The sequence below is a fragment of the Lepidochelys kempii genome, chromosome 12, assembly GCF_965140265.1.
Source record: "Lepidochelys kempii isolate rLepKem1 chromosome 12, rLepKem1.hap2, whole genome shotgun sequence".
In the NCBI taxonomy this organism is placed as follows: domain Eukaryota; kingdom Metazoa; phylum Chordata; order Testudines; family Cheloniidae; genus Lepidochelys; species Lepidochelys kempii.
The window spans coordinates 9,054,858-9,071,046 of record NC_133267.1 but is presented as its reverse complement, the minus strand read 5'-3'; the positions used below and the strand labels follow the sequence as shown (position 1 = coordinate 9,071,046).

Here is a 16,189-nt window from a genome sequence, read left to right as displayed (position 1 = left end):
AATTTTTTAACAGGTACAGTACCAAAGATAAAGATATTTTGAGCACTGGGAATGGTGCTAAACACATTTGTGTTTAGATTATAACCACTCCATACAAAGCATCTCATCCACCCTTAAAGAAAACCAGTTAAGTTCTACCCAAGCAATAAGGTAGCTAGCAGAAAGTAAACATGCAAATGTGCAATGTTGTCTAGAATTAGGAGGTACTTAAGCATGTCATACATCAAGAGAATGACTCTAATGCTGGCACCGATAGTCCTTTCTGATGCCTTAGAAAATTAATTCAGAGAGCTTACGCACAGAGTTAAGAACATCCACTGTGTAATGATGAAGACATACTAAATAACTTTCCTGAATATATGTGATGGGCTCTGCATTATACTGATTTTAGTAGCTCATATCCAGGAGATTAAGCAAATTGAGTTCTAAGGTTCTAGGCAGGATGTTTAAAAATTTAATTCAGGATTAGTGTGAAAGTTGAAAACATTATTAACGAAGGAAAACAAAGAGCTGAGAGAAGGCTTGGTAATTACCACAGCCTGCAGCTCATCTTCCCTTCTGGCAGATTTTATGGCCAGGAGAAAGAAACTTGGGAGACACAAGTTAAATTAATGTGACTTTCAGTACTCTAAGTTTCATTTTGAGTACTAAAAATCACACTAAGTATGACAGAAAATCCCAGAATTAAGCTTTGTCCTCAATTTACTGTTTCAGAGACAGGTTCATAAAGCTTTCCTGCTGCATTTCAGGCTTTCCACGTATGTTAAGATCAGACCCTTAATATGAACAGAGCTGGCTGAATTTGAGAAGTCTTTTTAGATAAGTTTTTAAAGAATTAACACATGCTCTTGGGAGTTTCAGGATAGTAGTCCAGATCAGGGGTGGCCAACCTGGGGCTCTGGAGCCACATGGGGCTCTTCAGAAGTTAATATGCGGCTCCTTGTATAGGCCCCAACTCTGGGGCTGGAGCTACAGACGCTAACTTTCCAATGTGCTGCGGGGTGCTCACTGCTCAACCCCTGGCTCTGCCACAGGCCCTGCCCCCACTCCACCCCTTCCTGCCCCCTCCACTGAGCCTGTCATGCCCTCACTCCTCCCCCCCGCAGCCTCCTGCATGCCACGAAACAGCTGGAGGAGGGTGATCCGTGGGGCTGCCAGTGAGTGGGAGGTGCTGGGGGGGGGGGGGAAGAGATGATGGAGGGTCTGCTGTCGTATTACTGTGGCTCTTTGGCAATGTACATTGGTAAATTCTGGCTCCCTCTCAGGCTCAGGTTGGCCACCCCTGGCCTAGATGCTCAAATATTTTAAGCTATTATGTTCTATTGTTTAAACATACGTTTTAAAAAAAGTCATGGGGAAGATGAGTTATTCTCAATGTTTAAATTGAACATAACTCTTTTTGACCAGACAACATAAAAGAGACACTTCATTAGGGCCCTGAAACCAAGTGACCGCACCAGCAGATCCCTGCACCCATGAGGCCCCACTGAAATCAAGGAGGATCTGCCTCAAGACAAGGTTGAGTCCACATGCAGTCAGTTGTAGGACTTAGTATGGAGTGGTTATAATCTAAACCCAGGTGTTTAGCACCACTCCCAATGCTCAAAATATCTTTATCTTTGGTACTGTACCTATCAAACATTTTCCTTCAGGCAACATTATACAATAAAGACATTTCTATATTTATGATCATTTGAGGAGTGAAGATGAACAAAGGTCTTTGAGGAAAGATCCCTGGTCAGTCTCAGGATAAGCTTTGTAAAAGCACAAAGCTCAAGCTTCTATTACACCACATCATAGAATGAAACAAGGATCACATTATTCTTCTAAATAAACCAGAAGATATTCTGCAGTGCACTGTACTGACTGGGGTTGAGAAACTGTGGGACACAAACTACTGCTGTTACTAACCACTCTCATACAGACGGTATAGTGTATTATTTGTAATGGGCTACATTTCTAATTTGCAAAGTAAATATGTTGCCATTATGAAAGCCATAAATCTATATTAGCTGGAAAGGAAAAAAAGGGATAAAAGTAATTTAATTAATGAGATATGTATCTGGCAGTAAACCAAACAGTCAGGATTCTTCCTTGATTATTTTTGTACCCATATATCAGAGGATCTCTTGCTCAATCTTTAGATTGTTGATACAAATTCAAATTGTAACAGATTTAGTTAAGGACAATGTGAAAAAGTCTTCTAATCTCCTGCTTCCTAAAAACAACAGGACGCATTACAAGCTTATTGTAGCTGAGAACTGGCAACTCATATGTATTTTCAGGGTATTTGGTATCCCCACCTCCCTTCCTCACACTCCCCCCAAAACTAGAGAAGTTCAAAAATGTATTTTATTGCACCTAGTTAATAGATTTTGCCTCCAGCACACTATAGCATACAAAGCGGGAGGCACATCAAAAGCATAGCAACTAATGTAACACTGGATAATGTTTAAATAGTGCAAAAGCATGATTAAGACATCTAGGTGTTTTAAATTACAGCATCTGCTTTTGCAAGCAGAACTGCTGATGCACAGAAGAGCAGGAGCAGCATTTCCAATGGGCTCATCATCATTGCATCAGACAGGAATGGAGAAAGTGAGAAGCATCTCACCATTACAAAATATTACAACACTTGACAGAAACAATGCAAAAAGACCGGACGATCACTGCCCAGCTATTTAAAGAGCAGAGCTGCAGAAGTCCTTTCCTATACTATAAAAACTAAACTTAGTTTCAAAACCGCCGTTACTTGTTTAAATCCTTTTATATCAAGAGAGCCAGAACTACTCAGTATAGCAACCTTAGCAATACACTCCCCTTTCTCAACACACTATTTTCCAGAGCTCCCCATCCGACTAAAACATGTCAACATAAAAAAGTAGCATTCACCAAAGAAAGCTTGATTGGTGCCTGAAAATGCCAAGCTATAGCAATATCATGCCATAACAACGAATCCTAGGAGCTGATAAAATATTTTGATTACCCTCCACAAAGAGTTATTCAAAAAAACACACAATATTTAACTAGCCACTTTTAAAAGCCACACACTTCAGGATGAGTGATATTAGACAACAGCCACAACACGTGGCTAAACAATACACAGCGTGTAGCATTACACAACATTGACACACCTTAGTATATTATTGCTTAGTTATCACAAAATTATTACTTTAACAACCTGGCCTGGTCATTCTCTACTCACCTGCTCACTGTAGAGAACCTGGACGTTTTTGATAATACGACAGTGTTTCTGAAGAATTGCTACAGCTTGAGCCAATGGCATTCCTGTAAATAAACACAAGTCATATTTCTCTAATTTGTCCACACAGATAATAAATTAGGCCAACAGGCAGGTTAAAGGTGAGGTAAAATTGGCTCATCACCTAAAAGTAGTAAGTTGCAACATAAGGATTTGCAAACAATAACAAAAGCCTACTTCACTTGTGACCTCAGCAGTGTTTCTGGAACAGAAAGGTCTGTGCTTATCCACCAAGCAACAAAGTTCTTTTACTCAAAAAATACAGACCGATTATCTCCAACAAAGGGAAAATAAAAAGCCAAAGTTTATGCAGTCCACGTTTTTCTTACATGTTTACAGTAGTTTTCTATTTGAATCACCTTTATTGGTGGATTTAATTCTCCAATAATGTGTCTAAGGGCCTGATCCAAAGCCCATTACACACCATTATTTCTAAAATAAACTCTTTTTGCAGAGTCAAGTAAGGTATGCAAGTTAAGCTAAGTATGTGGTTTAATGGTAAGAGCCTGCTGCAATTCAGTTTCTAACAAAGCTCATTACAGACTTTAAACTAAATAATCTCTTGTTTTCACAGTTGATGTTACACAGTCGATACTACATAGAGAATAGTGTAGCATCAGCTCCCCTTCAGCAATGTGGTCAAAACTTTTTTTGTATCTTTTAATGAAATGTGATCATGTGTAAACAAGTTGCACATATATTCCTGGTTCCAATATCACAATTTGGCAGCTAAAAAAAGCTTATAAACCCATACAGAAATGTAATTGATTGCTACATGTCATTTTAGCTTTTATAGTTCTGATTTGTTATTTATTTTAGCTCCTTGCCTTTCTAAATTATTTTCTTATTTCTAATTTTTAAATTTTAAATAAAGCAAAGTGTCCCTATTCAGAAAAATATACGATGATATGTGCTATTTTGGTCAGATTATCTCTTATATTATAATAGGGCCCCAGTAGCTCGTATAGTGGTTAGTACTCTGCGTTATGGCCACAGCAACCTCGGTTCAAATCCGAGTCATGGCATTACTTTGACAGTGATATCACGGCATGTGGGCACAGAGAGCTTTTAGGGGGAGGGATAGCTCAGTGGTTTGAGCATTGGCCTGCTAAACCCAGGAGTGTGAGTTCAATCTTTGAGGGGGCCATTTAGGGATCTGGGGCAAACATTGCGGACTGGTCCTGCTTTGAGCAGGGGATTGGACTAGATGATCTCCTAAGGTTCCTTCCAACGCTGATATTCTATGAAATGTAAATTTTTAATTGACGGATATAAGTTACATCTTAAATTTAAGTAAGGCTCTATTCTCTGTATAGAATCAGCTATGTAACATCAACCCCTAAAACAAGAGATGACAACTTGTCTATATTAGAAAAAAAGCTACATCTACAGTAGAACCTCAGAGTTATGAACCCCTCGGGAATGGAGGTTGTTCGTAACTCTGAAATGTTTGTAACTCTGAACAAAAGGTTATGGTTGTTCTTTCAAAAGCTATAGCTGAACACTGACTTAACACAACTTTGAAACTCCACTATGCAGAAGAAAAATTGTGCTTTTAATCATCTTAATTTAAATGAAACAAGCACAGAAACAGTTTCCTTACATTGTCAAACCTTTTTTCAAAAACTTTCCCTTTATTTTTTTAGTAGTTTACATTTAACACAGTACTTTAATGCATTTGCCTTTTTTTCCCCTCTGTCTCTGCTGCTCCTGATTGTGTACTTGCAGTTCCAAATGAGGTGTGCGGTTGACCGGTCAGTTTGTAACTCCAGTGTTCGTAACTCTGAAGTTCTACTGTAATTTGTTGCCAGGACAGTTCCACCATAGCAATAGTGGAAGCTGTAGCAGAGATGTGATGCAGACATTTTTACCACTGTGTTGTCAAACCCTTTCCTTCAGTCCTCTCCCCACTGCTGCTTTCACTGGTGGAGAATTATGGGTGCAAGATTCTCCAGAATAGGCAAATTTGAAGATGACTGATCAAATGTAAGTACTGGATATAAAGTTGTTCCCAGGAGTACATGTCAGTGAGAAGAACAAATTTCTTCATAAATGACAGATTTTACTCCCAGGAGATAGAGAAAGAAATACTTACTCATTTTTAAATTATTTTAAATAAGAACAGACAAGCTGACCCACAGTGGCAGTGCTCTCAGCTGCTGTGTGTGATACTCAGATTGATCTCCAAACTTCATGCTCTCTCCTATGATCATCAGAGGCTGGGTGTGCTGAAGAGGCTGCATAATCAGTCCTTGCATGGAACAAATAAGGTTTTCCAACACTTAATGCACTAAAAATTAGTAAGTTATATGGGGGGGTAGAGTGGGAAGAAGTTTCTAAGCCCCACCTCTGTGTGTGGGGAGGTGAGGTGCGGGGAGGGAAAGCAAAGATAACAAGCGGAAACAGCCACTGAGGTCAATGTAGGAAAAGATGCACCATGACTGATAGAAAATACATGAGTGAAACTAAGAAGGGAAAGGAAGTATAACAAAAGCAAGAGAAATGTAAGTAAATTTTTGTAAAGTATATCAAATAGAAAGTTGATGACAATATGGTACTATTATATGCAGTACACCCAGGAACAGAATCCAAGGTCTTGTGTACACCAGGAAAATTGTGTAGACATCTCACACTAATCATCTCCACTATGGTTTAACACGCAGAGCACAAGTCATCAGCATTTGAAGAACCACGTAATCTAATTTTGCCCAGAACGGGTATAGACAACATGGTGCTCAAAATATCAGGAGCAGCCAGCAATCCGTTTACAGTAGGGGTCCCAACATTGCTCCAACTGGTGGAACCGAAACAATTTTTAGCAACAGTGGGAAATTTGACAAGATATCCCCAAAGCAGACAGAGCTTAAGTGTCTTGACTGCCAATTAGTCCCCTATTCTAACCTACCTGGCCACACTAATTATATATTACACATTCATATGACAGAGCTATGTTTAAACTAGGAACTATAACTATGAATTTCCTGTTGTGTGTGCATGTATATGTAATCTTAACTTTAAGGTGGCATTAGCAGGTTTGTTTGCATTTTATTTCCTTGTGCTTGTTTATTTTTTATAAATGAAAGAAAAACAATGAGTGCCCACACACGGAAATAAACCTGTGCAGTGTTGATAACTATTTTCAAGTAGCTTTTATTGAACTTCAGATAATACAAACACAGAAAGATCAGTTAAGTTAGGCAAGGCTGAACCAGCAGTGAGCTCGCTATACCAACAGGTTATTAGTATAGCGAGAGCACTGATATCTAAGCTCCAACAAGGAGAGTCTTAGTCAGAATACATAGCACGTAACTAACCTGAAGATGACAGCCATGTATTTACTTCGTGATAAGATTCAAATTGTTGCACAATGAATTAAACGCAGGACAAGTTTATTTCTGTATTTTCAGGTATACAATACATCAGTGGTCACCAACCGGTCGATCCTAGATGATCTCCCAGTCGATCCTGATCTCCAGTGGTGCAGCAGGGCAGCCGCTAAGGCAGGCTCCCTGCCAGCCCCTGCCCCATGCCACTCCTGGAAGCAGCCAACATGGCCCCAGGCTGGGGACAGGGGTCTCCCTCCACGCGCTGCTCCTGCCTGCAAGCACTGCCCCTGTAGCTCCCACTTGCCGGGAACGGGGAGCTGTGGCCACTGGGAGCTGTGGGGGCGGTGCTTGCAGACAGGGGCAACGCGCAGAACCGTGTGTCCCCCCACGCACCCCCAGGGGCGCGCTGGCCCCTTCCGGGAGTGGCGTGGGGCCGGGGTAGGCAGGAAGCCTGCCTTAGCCTTGCTGCGCTGCCAACTGGGAGGCGCCCAAGGTAAGTGGCTGCCCGGAGGGAGGCTGCACCCCAAGCCCCAGCCCTGAGCACCGGCCCGGAGCCAGCACCCCATACCCCCTCCTGCACCTCAACACTCTGCCCCAGTCCAGAGCCCCCTCCTGCACCCGAACTCCCTCCCAGAGCTTGCACCCCCTCACCCCAAACCTCCTATACCCCAAACCCCCTGCCCCAGGCTCAGCCCAGAGCCCGCTCCCCCACTGCGAACCCCTCAGCCCCAGTCCAGAGCCCACACCCCATCCTGAACCCCAACCACTTACCCCAGCCCGGTGAAAGTGGGTGAAGGTGCAGGAGAGCAAGTGACAGAGAGTGGAGGGGATGGAGTGAGCGTGACTGGGCTTTGGGGAAGGGGCGGGGTAGATCCTGGGTTGCCCTTAAATTCAAAAAGTGATCTTGGGCATAAAAAAGTTGGAGACCACTGCAATACATGTAACCACCCCGAACTGTGTGTGTAAATGCATTTATTTCAGTGACTATTTGGATATACAAATATTCGGTTAATCAAATTAATTGTACAATTAAAATAGTAAACGGTGAAATACTGCACAAGCTGCTAGTTTTCAGATGTAGGAATTCAAGCCTTGCAAACTGAAAGCTAAGTATACGCCAAATCTTTGAGCTTTTCAAGGTTCACAAACCGCAAAAAATTACACACACTTTATGCAATGTAGGTCTATTCACAACTCATAAAATTAAACATACGCATAAGTCTTTGCCAGATTAGAGCCAAAATGAATTAGCTTTTGACTTAGTAGAGCAAAAAACAAATATTGTCTACATCTTTTCTTCCCCTCACCCTATATACTAGTGACTTCAAATGGTCAAGCAGAATTTTATGAAACTTTATAAAAAAGAACTTCACTCTTTGGATTAAGAATAAGCATGGAAAATGTCAGCTTTCAAGAACAGTTCAGAAAGACAGTGTATTGAGAGGCAATTGTGGCTTTGAACGGGCTTAACTGCACTGCTGCTACCATAACCATAATATACCCATTTGAGAGCTGCTTATCGAAAAGACAATTGCCTAATATAGACACGAAACCAAAACCTTTTCCGCTTATCAGTTCATGTCTGAAACAACAGCTTCTGCACTGTTTAGATTAAAAATGGTGCCGAAAACGCTGGCTCCCATCTGCAACTCTCTTTACCAGTACTCCCACCATTGTTATCCCAGTGGTTCAGAACCAGCAATATTGGGAAATTCCGGGCAAAGCAGTATGGTGCAGAAATTCCTAACCCCCCGTAGAATAACCTCATAACTGCTTTACAATTAGGACAAACTGTAGTAATGTTTAAATGCTGATTGCTTATTATTAAAATATAGGTCTGAAGAATCAATCATTTGTAGGAGGACCCATAACATATAAAAATCTACCGCTACACTTAAGTGCCTCGAATTGGTTCTGAACACCATCAACTAAATTTGGATTGGTTGTAAGAGTTCTCTCTGATACACTGCTGGGGGGAAGGGAAGAGGAATCTACCAAAGAAATGTGGTCTAAGGAAGACTGTATAGAACCCCTGGAAGGAGAAAGGCTTATTATGTGACCTTGGGCAAGTAATTTAAACTCTGTTTCCTCATTGGTAAAATGGAAATGCCACAATTCAGTTACCCCAATGAGGATGTCATGATGTTTAAATAGTATTTGTAAATTGCTTAGTGATCCTTGTACAAAAATCACTCTATAAATGCAAAGTATTAGTAAGTTTTTGAGCAGGCTGATGTCACTTGATTGACGTTACCCAGACTATGATCAGTACATCTAGGACACCTCCTCTGGGTGTTACGCAAAATGACTGGTCCAAAATAGCAACAAGAGGCTTTGGAGGAATTATGAATATAAGGAAACGCAGATGATAAATAAAACATCAGTCAGTCTAAGAGCACCCTTAAAAACAAACATGAAGTATTCTTACATATATACATTAACATTCTCAGTATTATATAAAAGTTAGCATTACTTTGCCTTTTTAAAATAACTGCCAAAAACAAAGGAGAAAAAAAAAGTCTTGAGGAATTCCGTCTTCAGTAATTCAGAATAATGCTAGAAGCATTAGGGAAACCTCTGGCCATCACTACTACAGCATGGAAAAATGTGATGACAAGGCAAGTGCCAAGCACAGGACTTACCCAAGGTGAATTCCCATTGTTCATTCCCAAGAGATCGCTCGGGAACCACTTCCAGATCTAGCATTGGCTCTGCCAGAGTATCGGCCCAGTAGTCACACAGCAGATCACAACGTTACTGCAGCTGGACCTGTGCTGGCACACGACAAAAAACACCTAATTTACAATCCTCATCTGACTCTCAGGGAACAACCCAAAACAACATGCAATTATCCCCCTCCAAACTCTGATGGAGAAATCACTGCTCATGGCTGGCTTTGTGTCTTCTTTGTGATCTTATTCCATTCCCTCCTTTGTCTGTTGTCACCAGACCCCATGCAAGTGTAGCTAAGGCCTGGTCTACACCTAAAACTTAGGTTGACTTAGCTACATCAATCAGGGATGTGAAAAACTGTGCCCCCAGCAATGCAGTTAGGTCAACCTAACCTCCCTTGTAGATGCAGCTAGGTTGATGGAATTATTCTGTCTATTTAGTTATTCCCTCTCAGGGCAAGTCTACACTACAAAATTAAGTTGACCTAAGTTACATCAACATACAGCCACTGCAGTAATTGAATTGGTTTTATACATCCACACTATGCTCATCAGCGGCCCATGTCCTCACCAGAAGCGCTTGCACCAATTTAGCTGCTAGCGTGGGGCATTGTGAGATGATTTCTGAAAGGCAGCAACACTCGATGTAAGCAACACAGTGTCTACACGGAAGCTGTATCGCTCTAACTACAGCGACTTAATCATTACGCCTCCCATGGAGGTGGAGTTATTAAGTCAGTGTAGCGGGCGAGTTATATCAGTGGGAGCTATGTTTTAGTGTAGACGCGCAGAGAGTTAGTTCAACCTAAACTGCCTTACGGTAGCCTAACTGTGTCGTATCGAACATGCCTCAGAGAGGTGGATTATCTATATCCACAGAAAACCCCCTTCCACTGACAGGAAGCATCTACCCTGAAGCACTGTAATGTGGACATACCCTTAGATTGAAAGCTGTTGGGGATAGGACTGTTTGGACAGTATTTTTATTTCCCTAGAGTGCCTTACATACCTATGACACTTTTTAGCTATTAAACAACAGATACTACAATGATGTTCATAAGAAATTCACAGATAAAAGCCGTGAGAAAAGCTGGGCTGTCTCATTCCTTCTGGTTTTGCTGGAAGGAGGAGAAGAAATCCACCGCTGAATCGTAGCCAAACCACAGGGCTCCCACAGAGTGCAAGCCCCCAGTTTTAAGGCCACCCTGCTGATCCTTCTGCCTGCCCCCTCCCCAGAGTCCTTCCTGGCACCCTCCACGCCCCTGGCGGGCCCTTGCCACGGGAGAAGAGCCTTCCCCCAATGCTTCATGGGGCGCCCCGAAAGCAGGGCCACGACCCACCCCCTCTTACACGGTCAGCGCTTTGGGGCTAGGACCGTCTGAACGGTGCCCAGCCGGCTTAGGGCTTCTGGGGCTACGGCCACAGAAACGTCGGCCCGACACACAGTCACCCCGCCCCCCCCGCTCCACGCCAGCCCCCTCCCGGGCCTCACCGCCCGCTATAGCAGCGCCCGGGAGAGCCTCACACCGGGGCCAAGACCCGGGGGACAGCGGCTCTGGGCCCGCCCCGCCGCGCTCATCCCGCTCCGGGAAAGGGGGACCGGCCCCCCCCGCCGCAGCTGTGTGCGCGAGGGTGGAGGGCGCCCCCGCCGGGGCAATAACACTTCCTCCCTCCCGCCCCGAAGGGCCACGACTCACCTCACTTGCGGCTGCTGAAAAAGTCCTTTGCAACGGCCGTCAGGCGAGACCGCCCCGGGTGGGCGGGGCCGGGGCGAGGGGGCGGGGGCCTGGCGCTCGCGGGCGTGTGCGCGCGCGCGCGCGCGGGCGAGAGGCGCGAGGCCGGGGGTTAGGGCCCGCCTCTGGAGCTGGGGAGCACTAGGTTCGAGTCCCGCCTGTGCCACAGATGCCCTGTGGAGCCTTGGCCAACTCACCTAGCCTAGGCACCCACTGGGGGCTGTGCCCCCAAACCAGGGGAACCACTAGGGGCAGGGGCAGGCAAGGCTGGGATAAGGTGGGGCAAAAGAGGCAGGGACAAGGGGAAACAAGGCGTTGTGGGGCTAACAGAGAAAGGGGGCCTGACCCCTCCAATACCAGCAGGTGAGAGGGGGAACCATGTCCCCTCTTAGGGGATGGTTGGACCAAGGAGGGTGTCATGGTAGTATGGTAGGGGATTGGGGACAGCACCTCATTTTAGCATCGTCAGCTCCCCAGCAGTTAAAAATCAGGGTTCTGCCCCCCCAAACTCCTGAGATTGCCTGATTTTTAAACCAATTTCTCAACCAATTTCTCTCTTTATTTGCCTTCTGGTTTCTGGGACTTTGGGGTGCACTTGGGTCACATTTTCAAGCTTTCCTCAGCAGCCGGAAAGGCTAGAAACCTACATCGTTTTAAAATGAAAGTTGAGAGGCTCCTGTGCTCTCTGCTGTGCAGCACTCAGGGCTTTAAGAAAAACAAAAACAAAAATATCAGGAGACTTGTGATTTTGGCACCCCTGTCATTCTTCCAAACAGAGCAGATTGCTGGAGCTGCCCTTTATTTTAACAGAAGAGGAGGATGGAGGCAGTGAGCCCCAGCAAGCAATGATCCAGCTTCAGGGAAGCAGAAGATTTCATAATTAGAGTGGCTTATGGGATCATCTTTAGCCAGGCTTGTTCTAATGTTACTGCTCCTTAGGGTATGGCTACACTGTGTCTAGGAGCCAGCCTCCCAGCCTGAGGTCACAGACTTAGGTTAGTGTGCTAAAGATAGCTGTGTAGATGATGTAGCGTGGGGGAGATCGGAGACCAAGCTCCAGTCCAAGTTGTGTTAGTTATCTTGTGTTAGCTAATAGGAGGTAAGAACACACCTTTTTTCCGAATGTGGATGAACACTAGATTGGTTTAAGATTATGCATTTAGTTAAACCTGAGCAACTATGACTGTGTTTAGGAAAAAGGTGGGGTTTATGATGAGAGCGCCAACCTGTGGTGGCTAAAATTGTAAAATCCTAGCATAGACAGGGAAAGATGTTGTACTTAGATGTAGCTGGTTGAGAAGAATCCTAGGCTCCCGACTTCCTCCTAAATTGGAGGAGGGATGTCTTCTGAGGACCCTTGTTATCAGCTCACTTTAACATGCATAAATAGACCAAGGCAAGGGACAAGGGTTGCAGGCTGTGTGCTGATAGAAGCCCTATGGAAAGGAGAGTATCATGATATTATTCCCTGTACTTTAGGGGTCACACCTCACCAGCAGATTGATCTCCAACCTTCACAAGCTCTTTCTGAAACAGCAAAATCTAGAAGGATCAAATAAACAAGGTTTCATTCTATCTTCTCAGAGTCAGTGCAAAGTGAAAACAAAACAGTTCTACAGCCTCGTCTACTTCTGTATCTGCGCTACAGAATGTGTTTATAAAAATCAAATGGACTTCAGGGACTAATCCTGCACTAACAGGGAGATGGACTAATTAACCTAATACTGTAGGTCTTTTCCATCTCTTAATTTGCATGATTTTGTGACATCATAAACCATTCCACAAAGTAACATGCATCTTTTCTTATCATTCCAAAAATATATATTTTTATACAGCTTCTCAGGAGAAAATACCCTGGATGTTGTGCTTGCTGACCTCATGTTGATCAGAATTTCAGATGCCCAGAGGCAGGACTTTTAAAATGCTCTTTGATGTGCATATAGGGTAGTAAAGACATGCTTTTGGAGAGAGGTTTTTATTTTAATTCTTCTGGCAGTAATTAAAGTGAGAGGAGCTGAGCTCTAGATTTTTTCCTAGCAAGTGGTACATAGCAGCAGTTAAAAAAACAAAAAACAAAACAAAAAAACCCCGAGCTCCTTTGAAATAAAGTGTAGATATTATATGATTTAAATCTCTGGGCTGTTCTGAGAATTTACCTTTCAGTGTTTTAGTCTAAAATCAAAACTTTGACAAAAGTGTTAAAAGCAGCTGACATTTCAACTGCGGTCAGGGGCAGAGCTCTTCTTGACCTGCTGCTCACAAACCGGGAAGAATTAGTAGGGGAAGCTAAAGTGGATGGGAACCTGGGAGGCAATGACCATGAGATGATTGAGTTCAGGATCCTGACACAGGGAAGAAAGGAGAGCAGCAGAATACGGACCCTGGACTTCAGAAAAGCAGACTTTGACTCCCTCAGGGAACTGATGGGCAGGATCCCCTGGGAGAATAACATGAGGGGGAAAGGAGTCCAGGAGAGCTGGCTGTATTTTAAAGAATCTTTATTGAGGTTACAGGGACAAACCATCCCAATGTGTAGAAAGAATAGTAAATAGGGCAGGTGACCAGCTTGGCTTAACAGTGAAATCTTTGCTGATCTTGAACACAAAAAAGCTTACAAGAAGTGGAAGATTGGACAAATGACCAGGGAGGAGTACAGAAATATTGCTCAGGGATACAGGACTGAAATCAGGAAGGCCAAATCACACCTGAAGTTGCAGCTAGCAAGAGATGTTAAGAGTAACAAGAAGGGTTTCTTCAGGTATGTTAGCAACAAGAAGAAAGTCAAGGAAAGTGTGGGCCCCTTACTGAATGATCGAGGCAACCTAGTGACAGAGGATGTGGAAAAAGCTAATGTACTCAATGCTTTTTTTGCCTCTGTCTTCACGAACAAGGTCAGCTCCCAGACTACTGCACTGGGCAGCACAGCATGGGGAGGAGGTGACCAGCCCTCTATGGAGAAAGAAGTGGTTCGGGACTATTTAGAAAAGCTGGACGAGCACAAGTCCATGGGGCCGGATGCACTGCATCCGAGAGTGCTAAAGGAGTTGGCGGATGTGATTGCAGAGCCATTGGCCATTATCTTTCAAAAATTCATGGCAATCTGGGGAAATCCCGGACGACTGGAAAAAGGCTGATGTAGTGCCCATCTTTAAAAAAGGGAAGAAGGAGGATCCGGGGAACTACAGGCCAGTCAGCCTCACCTCAGTCCCTGGAAAAATCATGGAGCATGTCCTCAAGAAATCAATTCTGAAGCACTTAGAGGAGAGGAAAGTGATCAGGAACAGTCAGCCTGGATTCACCAAGGGCAAGTCATGCCTGACTAATCTAATTGTCTTCTATGGCAAGATAACTGGCTCTGTGGGTGAGGGGAAAGCGGTGGACTTGTTGTTCCTTGACTTTAGCAAAGCTTTTGACACTGTCTCCCACAGTATTCTTGCCAGCAAGTTAAAGAAGTATGGGCTGGATGAATGGACTATAAGGTGGATAGAAAGTTGGCTAGATTGTCAGGCTCAACGGGTAGTGATCAATGGCTCCATGTCTGGTTGGCAGCTGGTATCAAGTGGAGTGCCCCAAGGGTCGGTCCTGGGGCCGGTTTTGTTCAATATCTTCATAAATGATCTGGAGGAGGGTGTGGATTGCACCCTCAACAAGTTTGCAGATGACACTAAACTGGGAGGAGAGGTAGATACGCTGGAGGGTAGGGATAGGATACAGAGGGCCCTAGACAAATTAGAGGATTGGGCCAAAAGAAATCTGATGAGGTTCAACAAGGACAAGTGTAGAGTCCTGCACTTAGGACGGAAGAGCCCAATGCACAGCTACAGACTAGGGACCGAATGGCTCGGCAGCAGTTCTGCAGAAAAGGACCTAGGGGTTACAGTGGACGAGAAGCTGGATATGAATCAACAGTGTGCCCTTGTTGCCAAGAAGGCCAATGGCATTTTGGGATGTATACGTAGGGGCATTGCCATCAGATCAAGCGACGTGATCGTTCCCCTCTATTCAACATTGGTGAGGCCTCATCTGGAGTACTGTGTCCAGTTTTGGGCCCCACACTACAAGAAGGATGTGGAAAAATTGGAAAGAGTCCAGCGGAGGGCAACAAAAATGATTAGGGGACTGGAACATATGACTTATGAGGAGAGGCTGAGGGAACTGGGATTGTTTAGTCTGCGGAAGAGAAGAATGGGGGGGGGGGGATTTGATAGCTGCTTTCAACTACCTGAAAGGGGGTTCCAAAGAGGATGGATCTAGATTGTTCTCAGTGGTAGCTGATGACAGAACAAGGAGTAATGGTCTCAAGTTGCAGCAGGGGAGGTTTAGGTTGGATATTAGGAAAAACTTTTTCACTAGGAGGGTGGTGAAACACTGGAATGTGTTACCTAGGGAGGTGATGGAATCTCCTTCCTTAAGATATTTTTAAGGTCAGGCTTGACAAAGCCTTGGCTGGGATGATTTAGTTGGGGATTGGTCCTGCTTTGAGCAGGGGGTTGGACTGCTCCTGAGGTCCCTTCCAACCCTGATATTCTATGGTTCTATGACTACCAATGGTTCAGGGAGCTTTTGAAGGCTGTCCACCTTGCTGGTAGGTCATACTGACTTTTCCTTGTTTCGAGCAATACTACACATATCAGGTTCATCACTGCACGAGAAAAGCAGTTGGAAGTGGGTGGATCTAGGGGCTATTAATACAGGAGGAAGAGGGGAAACAGGAGATTCCCTGGGGACAGAGTAATCCACAGGGGAGGAGCTGCTAGAATGTCAATGAGGAGAAGGAACCCAGGCCGCATGTCCAGGGTTAGCAGGAAAGAAGGGAACCAGGCAGCATGCATGGGGGAGGGAGGACAAGGTGGCAAGGGGCGAGAGGAACAAAACAGATTTAAACAGGGGCTAAATCGGCAATTCAGGTTCAGTAAGATTATGCATTATATTGCTTTGAGTACTATCCTCTTGTGAGAGGGAAATGGGTGGGGGAAGATCTATGTGCATTTCCTTGAAAATCTATCCCTCATAGATAGTGGTAATTACCATAATAGGGCTTACTGCATAGGGATGAGTGCTGTCCTTCAGATGAGACATGAAACCACACTCCCTTCTGGGGCTAGGTAGAAGTTAAAGGAATAAAGTGATAACCCCAGTGTCTTAGCTAGAGTTTCTTGATAAAACAGGTACTAATGCGCAAGGCTGGAAGTTATT

At 44.3% G+C, this 16,189-nt stretch overlaps 1 protein-coding gene across 10 annotated transcripts in view; it reads right to left on the bottom strand.

The window, feature by feature from the left end:
- Window positions 1–11,042, bottom strand: part of PHAF1 (phagophore assembly factor 1) — a 49,673-nt gene extending 38,631 nt beyond the window's left edge. For 5 of the 10 annotated variants that reach the window (XR_012154459.1, XR_012154458.1, XM_073307500.1 and 2 more), the window contains exons 1-4: window positions 10,753–10,945; window positions 10,270–10,378; window positions 9,231–9,362; window positions 3,206–3,288 (exon numbers count right to left, since the gene is read on the bottom strand). Coding sequence is in view for 8 of the 10 variants with exons in the window: in XM_073307500.1 (XP_073163601.1) it covers window positions 3,206–3,288; window positions 9,231–9,294 (147 nt within the window). In the remaining 2 variants the exon portion in view is untranslated. The other 5 variants (XM_073307495.1, XM_073307497.1, XM_073307499.1 and 2 more) reach the window with 5 other exon arrangements.
- Window positions 11,043–16,189: the final 5,147 nt, after the last annotated feature.